Below are 14,400 nucleotides of genomic sequence, written 5' to 3'. Positions count from 1 at the left end.
ATTAGCATTGCAATGGTATATTGCTAACTTATAGCCAACATTGAATTTCTGTTTAAAATGTTAAGACAAATTTTAGTTCAGATATGCTGAATCACATACATTTCACAGACAGATCGATTTATCCGATGACTTTCTTCTTATTGTTATAGTTTTGGGGAGCAGTGTTGTTTGATTTGAATTATTTTATTTTAATCATTAATCTAAATCCTGGTTTAAATCAATACAAAAACGACTAAAATCGGCATTTTTAATTTGAATGCTCCATCTGCATATATTCTATTACATAATTGACATTACTTGTTATATTTTCAATACATGTACATGCAGGCCTGCTAGCTGACTAAATATCTGTTCTAACGCAATCGCGTGTGCACAGGTTTTCGCTTTAGTAGAGACATTGATTGAGGGATATTCCATTGTCAACACAACTGTACAATTAGACTCTCATGAAAAAAAAATGGAATCCCTTTGAATTGGTATTTAGTGGAGATTCATATATTCCTACAAACTAGTCTGTGAAGACAGACGCCACGTGCATATATGCATTATTTTGCCAAATTAATATGCATTCTACCTTATGTAAATTGCTGCATTTACATAAATTGCATCGTGTTTTTCATATGTGAAAGGAGAGGCATCTATTAAAGCTGTTTCAAAAAATAAACAAACCTTTGTAAAAAAGTTCTTAATGTAAGGTAAGAAAAGCCGCTCACATATGTTGCCTCGATAATGCAGAAACACAACATGACTTAATTGCAACTTTTATATGCGATATATTCGATATAATTCTATACGCTTAGTTGACTACGTTTATCTGAATATAATATGATACTGCGCAATTTAGCATATTCAAGCTTGTAAGTTGTATTTGTAGGCCCTACATGATTTTTGGTATTATGGTTACAGACATGAAAGTTGTGTGAAAGCATGTCCTCACCATATTTTGGCAGGAGTGATACTATCCGGTTCGTCATATACACGCGCGCGCCCCACTGATCACTAGCGCCCATTGGCTAAGAACTCCAGATGCACTTACTTTCGGTTCCATGTGTTCCAATGCCACACCATGTGCAGAAGCATGGTTAAGTTGAAATGACGTCACACTTACACACCGGATAAAGAGAAATGAAATACACTGCAGTGTTTTGACTCAGTATTACAGAACTGTGAGTAAAGCATAGAATACAACTCACATCTTTGGAAAAGGCCAGCGCCAGTCTGATTTTCATGCAGTGTTAATTGGTTTGTACGACTAAGTTCATCCCACCGTAAACACCTGAAAATGCATCAAGTAATAGCAAACTACCCTATTATTGACTTTTGTATAATGAGATTGGGGAAAATCCGGGAGACTCAAATAAAATATTGTAGCGGTACTGCCTCGGACGACTGCCCCGGCGAGTAGCGGCGAACGGCCTAGCCTCTACGGTCGGGTACGCAGATCCGTTTCGGCGGAGATTTACCGCCAGGCCCGCAGCAGACTACCGAAGGATCACCCTCACACGCACTCTCGCTCACACAACCCAAGCGGACTAACTCGGGGGACTGGGGAAGGATGGGGACCTGACACCAGATATGTGTTTCGGAAGATTATTTTATTCGCCTACCCAGGCGCCTCGCCTACGTGATCTTATACTCAATCACTTCCCTTACAAACTCAGAGATTACTTAATTATCTGGATTATAATGCAGGAATCATTAATTAACTACACTCACACAGAGTATGAGGCTCCCTCCGCTGCGACTATAGGTGATTGGTGATTGGTTAATTGTGGGAGATTAGAATAGTGCAACTTTTCCTGAGACCGCGCACGGGTTCCGGCCACAGCAGAAAGAGGGCGAAGCTGAGCGCATGGCCGCTTATATACACTGGCGCTAATTGGCTGGTGCCCCCATAAACCTGGGTGTGTGCACGCGCACCCCGCGGGCTACCAGTAAAGAACTAAAGTGCGCCCTCTATAAAATGCATTGCGCTACAATAGGTTGTAGTCACAACATTGATACTAAAGACAGCAAATGCAGGTGAAAACGAATCTTAACAATGCAACAACCAGATAAAACCGTCCAGGGGATATTGACCTGTAAACACCGCCGGTTGGCTCAGGATTATACACGAATACTTCACAATGTATTTCAAGTATTACATTAGAAGTGTCGCTTGTATGATACTTCTAACGATGCAGGGGAACTGTAGCTAAGGTACTTTAAGGTTTGCAAGATGTACCTCATGCTCGCCTTCCTTCTCATCAGTGTTGAGACTGCATGGCAATGAAAGCGTTCCTCCTAGCAGCGGTGGATTGGAGTTTTTAAGTGGGCGGGGCACTCAGAAAAGACGCCTCAGATTCCCTGTGGGATAAATTTGAAAACGGAGGATGACAAATATATTCGTTTGTATGCACGTTGACGTCTAGAATTGTTCATCAGTTTAAAAAATTGATTTGATGAGGATCCAATGTTTCTCGTCCTCTGTCCTGTGGCATATACAATGTTCGTTCAAATTCGATTCGATTCATTATCGAACAATATTTCAGATAAATCGTCAGAGATTGACGAACTGACGAATCTGTCCAGAACCGATCTTACAAACAATTTAGTATTGTTAAATATTCTAACATATTTATGATTGTTTTCATGATGATCTGCTAAAAATTAAGACAAATACATTCGCCGTTTGTTAAAGAGGTTGTGGAATGCTCGAAGACATTTCCGTCATTTTTCGGATATATGTAGCCTAAAGTGTCATGAAATAAAAACGACTATTGTTTCTGTCATAAAATGAGTACAAAAGGTACTTTTGAGAGCTGTTTTTCAAGTCAACCTCTTAAACTACGCTATAGTTACACAAAATGGCGAGTTTGTGGATACTCGTTTTTGTGTGCTTTTGATTAAGTGACGTATCCCGATTCCTTTCTAGAACACAATATTTTAAAAAGACTTGACCAAAATCCAAAGCTATATCTAAAAAAGGAGGATGCCTTTCCGGCCTGCGCTCTCTACTAGTCATGCGCACAATAATAACGCCATACACCGTGTCGCACCGTCTGCTAATTACAAGCTGGAGTATTTTGCAGTCAGACCTAACTAGGCTAACTACACGTTTGAATAAGTGTGAGACGGAAATTTATCAGGACACAAAAGTGAGTAAAATCCATGAAAATGACATGTGAAACAAAACAATCTATCATTTTCCAATTTGACCAGTATTACCTGTGTATTAGTGATCAACCCTAACGTATGCACCAGGAAACTAAAGTCGGTTCCCATCGTGTAAAAGTACCTCTCAAGGAAGTAGTTCAACCAAACCTTTGTTAAACTTGACACCGTCTTTGTAGTGCTTCTATAATACAGTCAGTGATTACTTCATCGAAACCAATGTAGATTAGTATTTGTCCAGCACTCCAGCACTTGAATACACGTATTGTTAATATCGCCAGTTTGCTCCCGGAAGCGATATTTATTTGCCCTGCAGTTGAATATGCGTAATGTTAATAGTGTGGCGCAATAGCAGTTTGGTGGTAGCTAGGGGCTATCGTAGCTGTAAAGTAGACAACGACCTAGACGTCAGCCAGGGCTGATGCGCGTAATGCGCCGCGGCACCAGTCTATTTGCCGCGTGGGTATAAAAGCGCGAGCGCGTGTTCAGTGCGGGAGTTCCGTTGCAGTACCGTTCCAGTCCCGTACCAGAGTAGTGAGACACGGGTGACCAGTAGTGCGTCGCAGTTGCTGAGCGTGTTTATTCAGTCCCTCGTCCGTGCAGATTAGCGGTAGTAGGCAGCTGTGTCCGTAAGTGAGGCTCTTACTGGGATAAGTTTAGCGGGGGCTTGTTCGGTCAGTTGAAGAGGGGAGGAACTCCGTCCACGGGAATAGGTAGCGAGGCGGTAGTGGTGAGTGGACGTTAACTTAGTGTGGAAGATTTATAACCTGTACAGGGAACTCGCACCTGTTTAGGAAACTCGCACCTGTTTAGGAAACTCGCACCTGTTAAGGAAACCCGCACCTGTTTAGGGGAGGCACCTGGGAAGGTGATCAACACCTGTCAAGGTCTAGAGATGATTTGCAGTCTGTCTGAGTAGATTATAATAAAGGAATGTCAACTTAAAGAGAAGAGTCCCGTGTTTGATTTAGAGGTGCCCCGTTTCCCTTCCCCTGCCCTGTTCCCGTGTGTGCTGGCGCGAGAGCTGCTGGCGTAAGAACCGCCCGCGGATAAAGTTGTTCCCCTGCTGCGCCTGGCGGTAGACTGCCCCAAAACGGGCCTGCTCCCTTGGCCTTCTCAGAATTGACCGCTCGCTGACGTCGGCCGAGGACGACTCGGGGTTGCTGTCGGCGCGACCGCCACAAATGGTGTCAGAAGTGGGATAGGCGTCGTAGGTAGAACAACTAGTATTTAGCCATGGATCAGCACTCGATGGAAGGAAGGGGACTGCTGCCGATGGATGACGTGGTGATAGGTGCCGAAGGAGAATCCACGGAACTTCAGAGCTACAGGGAGGAAACAAGTCGGTTGGCAGATTTGGTATTGCAGCTACAGGCGGAGGTGCGTGAGCTGAGAGTTGCGGGAACTGAGGAACATAGGCGGCAGAACTGGACAGTACAAGAATTTCAGGATACGCCGAACACTTCGATGTTTACACATTTCAGCGGACGAGCGGAACATTCGCCGTTCAATCCATTCACTCCGAAACCTACACCCAAGCCTCGGACTAAATTAAGCAGAACACCTGTTGCACCAGCAAACTCTCCGGTGACAACGAGATCAACAATTGAGGGTACACTCAGCGCCGAGTCCAGCGACTGCACGCCGGCTACGGTTGAGGAGAAAAAGACATGCACACCGTCATCAGTGAGTGTGGATCAACCAGCTGAAGGTGCCAAAGAAGAGTTGGGGGAAGGCAAGGCTGCGCCTGCCGTAAAGGTGCGCCAGGAGGTGAAGACGAAGCTGCCGAACATCACACCGGACCGGTTTAACGGGAAAACCCCATGGCGTGATTTCCTGCAACACTTCGAGGCGTGTAGACTGGCGAACGATTGGTCAGACGGACAGGCGAAGATTTTTCTGGCAGCAAGTTTGCAGGGGATTGCAGTCAAGGTGCTAGGGAGTCAACAGGCTGGAGGGAAAGATGTGAGTTACAGTCAACTCGTGCGCCTTCTAGAGGAGCGTTTTGGGCCAGGCCAGCTGGCGGAGAACCACCTGGTGGAGTTGCGCCACAGGCGGCAAGGTGCAAAAGAGACGCTTCAGGAGCTAGGGCAGGCGATTCGAGAACTGTCGGGACTAGCTTACCCTGAGCTGACAGATGAAGGAAGAGACAGATTGGCGAGGGGACATTTCTCTGACGCCGTAGAGGATCAATCGACCCGCGAGGGGATCTTTCGCGCAAGGCCAAGGACCTTGGAAGAAGCGATTCGAGCAGCAATTGCCACTGAAGGATTTCTAAAGGTTGAAGAGCAGAGGGCGGGACGGATTAAGCCGAAGTACGCGAGAGTGCTTGGTGACGAGTGTGAGCCTTTGTGGCAGAAGTTTCAAGCAGATATCTTCGAGAAGCAGAAGAGCATGGAAGAGGCCATTTCAGAAAGCCGGAAGGAGATGAAGGCGCTGATGGAGCAGATAGCGAGGGGCGGAAATGGGCCTACGAAGCAAGAGCGGCCGGAGAATGGACGTGATACTTACCAACGAGCAAGGCGAGAACCTGCACCAGGCGACATCTGCTTTAGGTGCCGAGAACCAGGACACTTCGCCAGAAACTGTAGGCGCCCATATGGAGACAAGACTAAGAAGTCGGGAAACGAGTCGCAGCTTACCCCGCGGCCCGGGGGCGAGCTGGGGGACAACCACCAGGGCCGAGAGGGGAAGATGGTGGAGAACCCCAAGCACTAGAGCGCGGGGAGGAGAAAAGTTTTGGGGCGAGTCGGATGATTCAAGCCCAGAGTGGATTGTTTGTTCCGGTGACTGTCAGAGGCTATAAAGCGAGTTTGTTGGTGGATACGGGGGCTACAAGTACGTTTCTCTCATCCACTTTGTTTTATAAGATGGCGCCTGAGGATAGACCACCTTTGAGCAATACGGGACCGAAGGTTAAGAGTGCAGACGGGACGCCACTGGAGAGCATTGGTAGAGCGTGGGTCGAATTACGCGTGGGTAAAACTACCTATCCAGTAGTAGCCACATTTGGTAAGCTTGACACCTTGGAAGGGATCCTGGGAATGGACTTCTTACTTCCGACTGGCGGAAACCTGAACTTCCAGGCAATGGAGCTGGTGATTAATGGGGATAGAGTGCGTTGTACGGACACGAGAGGCGAAGCATTCTGTGCCAGGGTTGTTGTAGACCGCACAACCAGAATTCCACCAGGTCACGAGGCGCTGGTGCCGGGACACGTGATGCGAGGTACGCCTATGAAGGGGTTTGGAATCATAGAACCAGTTGACAGGAGTGAGGTGGCGAATAAAGGTGTTGTGGTAGCCCGTACTCTTGTTAAGGTCGATGACGGTGTCCTACCAATCAGGGTTTTTAATCCAGGGAAGCGAACGTGTGTTGTTCGTGAGGGAACCATGGCCAGAAAAGTGACAAGCGTAGATGACGGCGATGTTGAACAAGTCCAGCAGCCATCTTCATCAACACCACGGCGGGTGGAAGTTCCAGAACCCCTTGCTGACCTGTACAGGCGGAGCAAGGAAGAGGTTTCACCCGAGCACCATGACCAAATAGCAAGGTTACTGAGCGACTACAGCGATGTCTTTTCCCAGAATGACAGTGACATCGGGCGTACTGGTTGGGTGAAACACAGTATAAAAACTGGGGATGCAAGACCTATCAAGGAGAGACCCAGACGGTTTCCTCAGAGCGAACAAGAAGAGATAAGTCAGCAAGTGAAAAACCTTCTGAGGGATGGCAGGATTGAGCCGTCCGACAGCCCATGGGCAGCCAACGTAGTGCTAGTGAAGAAAAAGGACGGGTCGAAAAGATTTTGTGTTGACTACCGTCGCCTCAATGCCCTGACGTTGAAGGACGCATATCCGATCCCAAGGATTGATGACTCGTTGGACACCTTGACAGGCTCGAAATGGTTTTCAACTTTGGATCTATCGTCAGGGTACTGGCAGGTGGAGCTGGACTGCGAAGCTCAACAGAAGTCCGCTTTTGTGGTACGGAGTGGTCTGTATTGCTGGCGTGTGATGCCATTCGGTTTATGCAATGCGCCTTCGACATTTGAGCGACTAATGGAGCGTATTCTGGCGGGCCTACAATGGGAAACAGTTCTGGTATACCTAGACGATGTTATCGTCTTCGCACAGACAGTCCAGGAAGAACTTCAGCGCTTGGAAGTCGTCCTCCAGCGCCTACGACAGGCGGGTTTGAAGTTGAAGCCGAAAAAGTGTAACCTATTCAGGAGGAGCGTGCTATATCTGGGGCATGTGGTGTCGGGTGATGGCATCGCGACCGACCCGGAGAAAGTTCAAGCCGTGCGGGAGTGGCCTACGCCGAAGAACGTCACTGAGGTCCAGAGCTTCCTCGGGCTGGCTGGCTATTATAGACGGTTTGTCAGGTCGTTCTCCGATGTCGCACGGCCACTGCACCGCCTAACCGAGAAGGGGCAAAAGTTTGAGTGGTGCGAGGATTGTGAAGTCGCCTTCCAAGAGTTGAAGCAAAGGTTACAGGAGGCGCCCATTTTGGCTTTTCCAGAGCCAAATGCCGAGTATCTATTGGACACAGACGCTAGTGACATTGGGGTAGGAGCAGTACTCTCCCACGTGATTGATGGACAGGAGCGAGTGATTGCGTATGGCAGTAGAGTACTCAGCAAACCGGAACGCAATTACTGCGTTACTAGGAGAGAGTTATTGGCGATTGTTGTGTTCCTGAAGAAGTTTCGTCAGTACCTGTACGGGCGTCGGTTCATCGTTCGCAGTGACCACGGGGCGCTCCGCTGGCTAATGAATTTAAAGGACCCACAGGGCCAGCTTTCTCGGTGGCTACAGGTGATCAGCGAATACGACTTGACCATTGTCCACAGACCGGGGAGGTCTCATCAAAATGCCGACGGATTGAGCCGAAGGCCTTGCCCACAGTGTGGACGAGAGGGGGACGAAATGATACAAGCCACCTCCACAGGCGACAAGAGTGTCGGTGAAAAGACAGAGGCGGAGAGCAATGAATCGCCTACTGTGAGGATTGTTGCACTAGGAACGGCAGATGCACGCAATTCGTGGAGAAAGGCACAGGAGGCCGATTCAACTATGAGTTGGATTATCACAGCGAAGACAGGCGGAAACCCAAGACCAGAGTGGTCTGCAATGACAACCACTGCACCTGCGGTGAGGAAGTACTGGTTACTGTGGGACCAGCTGCAGATAAAGGAGGAACTTCTTTGCAAAAGATGGGAGTCGGATGATGGCCGACAGGTGCAGTACCAGATTCTCGTGCCCCAACTGCATCGGAAGGAGGTTGTAGAGGAACTACACGGCGGGCCTACAGGAGGACATCTAGGCCAGACGAAAACATTGGCGAAGGTTCGTCACAGGTTCCATTGGTATGGGATGGGCGCAGACGTGAGGTCGTAAGTCAGGCAATGTGATGTATGCGCCTCCAAGAAGTCACCTGCCAAGGCGCGGAGAGCTCCACTTCAGCAGTATTCTGTTGGTTCGCCTATGCAGCGAGTAGCATTAGATATACTAGGCCCCCTCCCGGAGACAAACCAAGGAAACAAGTATGTGCTAGTCGTGGGAGACTATTTCAGCAAGTGGGTCGAGGCGTACCCAATCCCCGATGAGAAAGCAGAGACGGTTGCTAGGACATTTGTCTCGGAGTTCGTCTGCAAGTTCGGCGTTCCTGTTGAATTGCATTCGGATCAAGGGCGCAATTTCGAGTCCCGAATCTTTGCCGAGGTTTGTAACATCCTGGGGATCCGAAAGACACGCAACTCCGTATAACCCGAAGTCTGACGGGATGATAGAAAGATTTAACCGGACCTTAATAGGAATGGTTTCCGTGATGATTGACCCCCACAAGAGGCAGCGAGACTGGGACGAGAAGTTAGCTTTCGCCACGTTCGCCTACAGAGCAACACCGCAAGAATCGACCGGAGAGACGCCTAATATGCTTATGTTGGGCAGAGAAGTGTTCCTGCCACTAGACCTCACCATTCGAGTTGGTACTGAGGACAGTGAAGTGGGTAAGACTGAAGACTACGCTCTTCGCCAAAAAGGCAGCGCAAAAAGCCGCAGCGATATCTGTAGCTGAAGGAACAGGGGGCACCTATTTTCAATCCATGGGCAGAAAAATAGCAAGTAAATCCAGAAAATAAGATGTTGATGTGTAACCTATGTGTTGTGTTGGCAGGTAGATGATGGGGAAGGACGGCGTGGACAAACAGGCTCGAAAGGAGGATCCGATCAAGTGCCGGAGGTGTGGCGAGACTTTTCTGCACCAGCGCAGTCTGATCCGACACCTGGCCGTCGAACATGGGCCGAAAATCTACTTCCGATGTCGAAGGTGCGCCCATAAAAATAACAGGAGCGACAACCTTCGGTATCACTACCGGGACTGCCACCCAGACAAAGTAGCAGAGGTAGCAGACATCAAGGGTGAAACCTGTGAGGAGATAGAAAAGTTGGAGCGTCGTTGCGAGACAGGTGGGAACCGGCGCAAGAGGAGCCCAACTCAACCCAAGAGCTCAAAGGAGAAACAACCAAAGAAAGACAAACCACCTAAGAAGGAGACGGACGCCTGCAGGAAGGCGAGTGAGAAACCACAGGGTAAGAAACGAGGGTCGTCACCTGGGAGCAGTGGGAAAGAGGACCGGTGTAGATCAGCAGATGCCAGGTCACAGAGCGGCGGGGAGCCGTCCAAGAAGCGAGGTAGGGAAGAAGCTACCGAGAAGCGATCTACCAAGAAGAAGCCTGCTAGACCAGCCGCCTGTACGGTGTCAAGGGCGCCTGACTCGGGTTCAGAGGAGCAAGTGATTGAAGCACCTGCACAGGTGGAGGAACCGCTACAAGAAGCGGATATACCTGTGACAACTCAGGGAGTTGATCAGAGGGAGCGAGAAGCTCATGACAAGGAGGTCGATGATGCTGCTCCGGAGGTGCAAGGGCCACTACCACTTGCTGCTGAAGACCTACGAGAGATGGCGGAGATTGAGCTGTCACCGACCCCGATGTCTGTATGTGAGCCAGACGACGACTTTGTGGACGAGGTACCCAGGCCAACCAGAGGTGGAAAGTCCATTCGCTTGATGCAGATGAAGATTGGCAGTAACCACGGCGATGGGAGAGAGGAGGTGGACCAGCAAAGTGCTTCAGGGGCGAGGCCGTTGCTGAGGCTTAGTAGTATATTGCCTGGCCAGGCTGTGAAGGTGCGGGAAGTGAGGGAGACGTACCTGTACCGTGAGGAGTCGAAAGTGCTCCGAGGAGAAACTCATCGGGAGTTTGACGTGGTCTATCTGCGACCAGTGCCAACCGAGCCTGCTCCGCCGGCGCCTGAGTCCAGGATCCGCAGGATCGTCCAATCCACTGAGACAGGGGAGGAGCGCCTAGGACCTTCATACAATGAAGAAGGCCTGGAACAAGCCATGGCAGGGAAGGTCACCAGAGTCACGGAAACCTCATCGAGAGTGGTGTACCAGGATGATCAGAAAATCATGAAGGACAAGACCACACGGGTGTACGAAGTCGCATTCACTGCCGGGGTGGCCGTGAACAAGTAAAGAACTCCAGCAGCTTATAACACCTTCTAAGGAACCATTAAGAAGCCCTTATTGGTTTAACTGTAAATATAAGTTATTGAAGTGTTTGCGCCTGAGAGGTTTCAGCTAAAGTGTTATAAAGTTTTGTAAAGTTTTGTAAAGTTTTGAAAAGTTTCTAAAGTTTTGTAGAGTTTTCAAGTTTTATACCTTTTCGAGTTTAAAAGTGTTGCGGACCAACATTGTGCACCTTATTAGGCACAAACTGTATTGCTTTTATAGTTTTTGTAAGTTTAATCGGTCAAGGGACTGACCGAAACTTAAGGCGCGGCTGTGTGGCGCAATAGCAGTTTGGTGGTAGCTAGGGGCTATCGTAGCTGTAAAGTAGACAACGACCTAGACGTCAGCCAGGGCTGATGCGCGTAATGCGCCGCGGCACCAGTCTATTTGCCGCGTGGGTATAAAAGCGCGAGCGCGTGTTCAGTGCGGGAGTTCCGTTGCAGTACCGTTCCAGTCCCGTACCAGAGTAGTGAGACACGGGTGACCAGTAGTGCGTCGCAGTTGCTGAGCGTGTTTATTCAGTCCCTCGTCCGTGCAGATTAGCGGTAGTAGGCAGCTGTGTCCGTAAGTGAGGCTCTTACTGGGATAAGTTTAGCGGGGGCTTGTTCGGTCAGTTGAAGAGGGGAGGAACTCCGTCCACGGGAATAGGTAGCGAGGCCGTAGTGGTGAGTGGACGTTAACTTAGTGTGGAAGATTTATAACCTGTACAGGGAACTCGCACCTGTTTTAGGAAACTCGCACCTGTTTAGGAAACTCGCACCTATTAAGGAAACCCGCACCTGTTTAGGGGAGGCACCTGGGAAGGTGATCAACACCTGTCAAGGTCTAGAGATGATTTGCAGTCTGTCTGAGTAGATTATAATAAAGGAATGTCAACTTAAAGAGAAGAGTCCCGTGTTTGATTTAGAGGTGCCCCGTTTCCCTTCCCCTGCCCTGTTCCCGTGTGTGCTGGCGCGAGAGCTGCTGGCGTAAGAACCGCCCGCGGATAAAGTTGTTCCCCTGCTGCGCCTGGCGGTAGACTGCCCCAAAACGGGCCTGCTCCCTTGGCCTTCTCAGAATTGACCGCTCGCTGACGTCGGCCGAGGACGACTCGGGGTTGCTGTCGGCGCGACCGCCACAATAGCGTGAGTTTACTCACGGAAACAACTTGTGGTAATTCGCAGCTGGAGTCGCTCCCATAATGATGACATAACTTAGCAATTATATTTGCTTCGAGCTTTACTACTGTGACTTCACCTGTACATAATAAGTCATGTTTTGTAGAATTGTACACTCCGATAGACTTCTCTTTCTACTGCATGTGGAGTTGAACATTTTGGGTTTTGCGAGTGTAGCCTCAGCCGTTCATCACGGACACTCCTCTGTTGGTTGTCTCCAGTTATTCCTACACACCTCTTGTCAGTCGGGTAGACAACTCGATCCTTAGCTTCGTGATTTATCCAGACATGCTGGGTTTATTGCCAGGAAACGTTTTTGCTATCTCGTAATACTGGCATTATAAAAACAACAGAACCGGAGCATAACTGAAAACTAGACAAAGAGGTTATTGCGTGTCATGACGTGTCATGATGCAATACTGAATTTATATGGTTCCATAATTGTTTTACGGAAATTTAACGGTGAAAAAGATTAGGACTACACTCTCTTTATAAAGGAATTGTATTCGGATATAAATGGAAAACAGTACAAGTTTACCTGACATTTAAATTTATCAAAATTAAAACAGAACATTCTTTGAAATAATAGTCAACAGTTAAAGGGAAAATTCACTGTGAATTGGATTTGTTTTCGTCACAACTAGATTTCTTGTCAGTCTCAAGAACTATAGAAACCAGTCAGTAATTTAAAAAAAAAACATTTTGTTCATCACAGTAACAACTTACACTGAGTGTACCGTCAACTGAGCGAGTTCACCAACCGTTCAGGGAACTGTTAAAAAGACCTTGAGTTTCAACACCCGGAAACGAAACCCCAAAATTTGAACCAGGCCTATGTACAAACTCAGCTTCGGCAACTTAACAAATGATGATCGTTGGCCCATGAAGAAACCTTTCTATTTAACATGTTTTTCTATCAATATGTGTATACAGTACTGCACTGCGGTCATGTTGCTGTGGCTATGGGCTGAGTGGTAGAGTGATCATTTAACAAACATGAAGAACTTTCATTAGAGTACCGACCGCAGCATCAGTCACTCAACTTTTGCTCTTTAGACTAAGCAGAGGGATCGTGAGGAGAATCACGTCGCACTCCTGAGACAGCCTAAACTATATCTACAACTATCTGCTCTGCGTCTAGTCCATTTAGCACGGTTACTTGTGGCGGATAACACAATTGTCACATCAAGCTCTGTTATAGATGTGACTGCTTTCGTACAATCCAATATTTTGAAGTGTCACAAACTATTTTCTGAGTGCTAGTGATTCAACCTACACTATCAGGTACGTTTGATATATTGAATTAATAACTTTTCCCAACAGCTTCAAACAGTCGTAAGTCGTTGGTTATTCCACAGTCTAGTAGAATATAAATTATTAACGAGGAAGAACGAAGGGGGAATTACGGGCGTAGACTAAATGTGGAATTCTACACCGTTTTGCACTAAAGAGGGCCAGCGGTAAACAGATGGACTGTACGAACCTGCTTTCAGTCAAAATATATCGATAGGCCCTAAGGGTTACATTTAAGATTTAATCTGTATAGAACATCAACGAAAAGAGGTCACGATTAATTGACAAAAAGGACGACAACATTTCGGTTTAATATCCAGCTTTAAAGACATTCAACATCTCAAGCCTTCGAGAATTTTTTTTTTAGACTGGAATTTCCAAATTCTTCAGAATAATTCTCCTCAATTTTGCCAGTATTGTAAAAATGTTCATGAAAGTCACGTGACATTAAACTTTGTATGCACATGTATAAAATTTTATATTTGATAAAGGTATTCCTTGGTTTGTGTTTTCACAGGCCATTTTTTCTTAAAAAGAAACAAAAGCCCCGTTTGAACAAAATCCAAGTTTTAAAGGTGTTGCTACCCTTGTTAATGGTTTTCCACCATTAATATTGTTGCAGCTTGATATTTTTGGTAAGGCCAATGCAGTAATAGATCCGGGTTGCTGAACAATCGAAGAACCGAGTATGATAGACATGTAAGAGACATGTAAAATGGCTGTTCAGTCGCTAATCTTCTCCCAGATTGACTATGGAAATGCGTTGCTTTACGGTGCCAATGAAGGTGACTTAACTCGTCTGCAAAGGCTACAAAACAGGGCCGCCAGACTAATTTTTCTTGCTGCTCGTGACCATCCGAGCGCACCGTTGTTACGTCGCCTTCATTGGCTACCAATTCGAGCACGCATAAATTTCAAACTTCTTGTCATTGTATACAAATATATCAACTCTCTGGCACCTTCATATCTCCAAGAACTCATCTCTTTCAACACATCTGTCTATGCCACCCGCTCATCATTTGATAAAAAACGTCTCCATAACCCCAAAACTAAGTCGCGTACTGGAGATCGTGCCTTTCAAGCTGCTGCTCCCCGGCTGTGGAATTCCCTACCCCGTAACATCCGGGAAGCCAAAACACTTCAGCTCTTCAAAAATAGACTCAAAACCCATTTATTTGTTTAATCATGCCATATGTTATTTTGCTTGTATAGTTT

General features: G+C 47.4%; 1 protein-coding gene across 1 annotated transcript; it reads left to right on the top strand.

The window, feature by feature from the left end:
• The first annotated feature begins 9,340 nt into the window (after positions 1–9,340).
• LOC119738591 lies at positions 9,341–10,699 on the top strand. The gene has a single exon (XM_038213498.1). The coding sequence runs from the start codon at positions 9,341–9,343 to the stop codon at positions 10,697–10,699; it is 1,359 nt and encodes a 452-aa protein (XP_038069426.1).
• The last annotated feature ends 3,701 nt before the right edge of the window (positions 10,700–14,400 follow it).

The sequence above is a fragment of the Patiria miniata genome, unplaced genomic scaffold (genome assembly GCF_015706575.1).
Source record: "Patiria miniata isolate m_02_andy unplaced genomic scaffold, ASM1570657v1 HiC_scaffold_3, whole genome shotgun sequence".
NCBI lineage: Eukaryota > Metazoa > Echinodermata > Asteroidea > Valvatida > Asterinidae > Patiria > Patiria miniata.
This window is presented reverse-complemented; position numbering and strand designations above follow the sequence as displayed.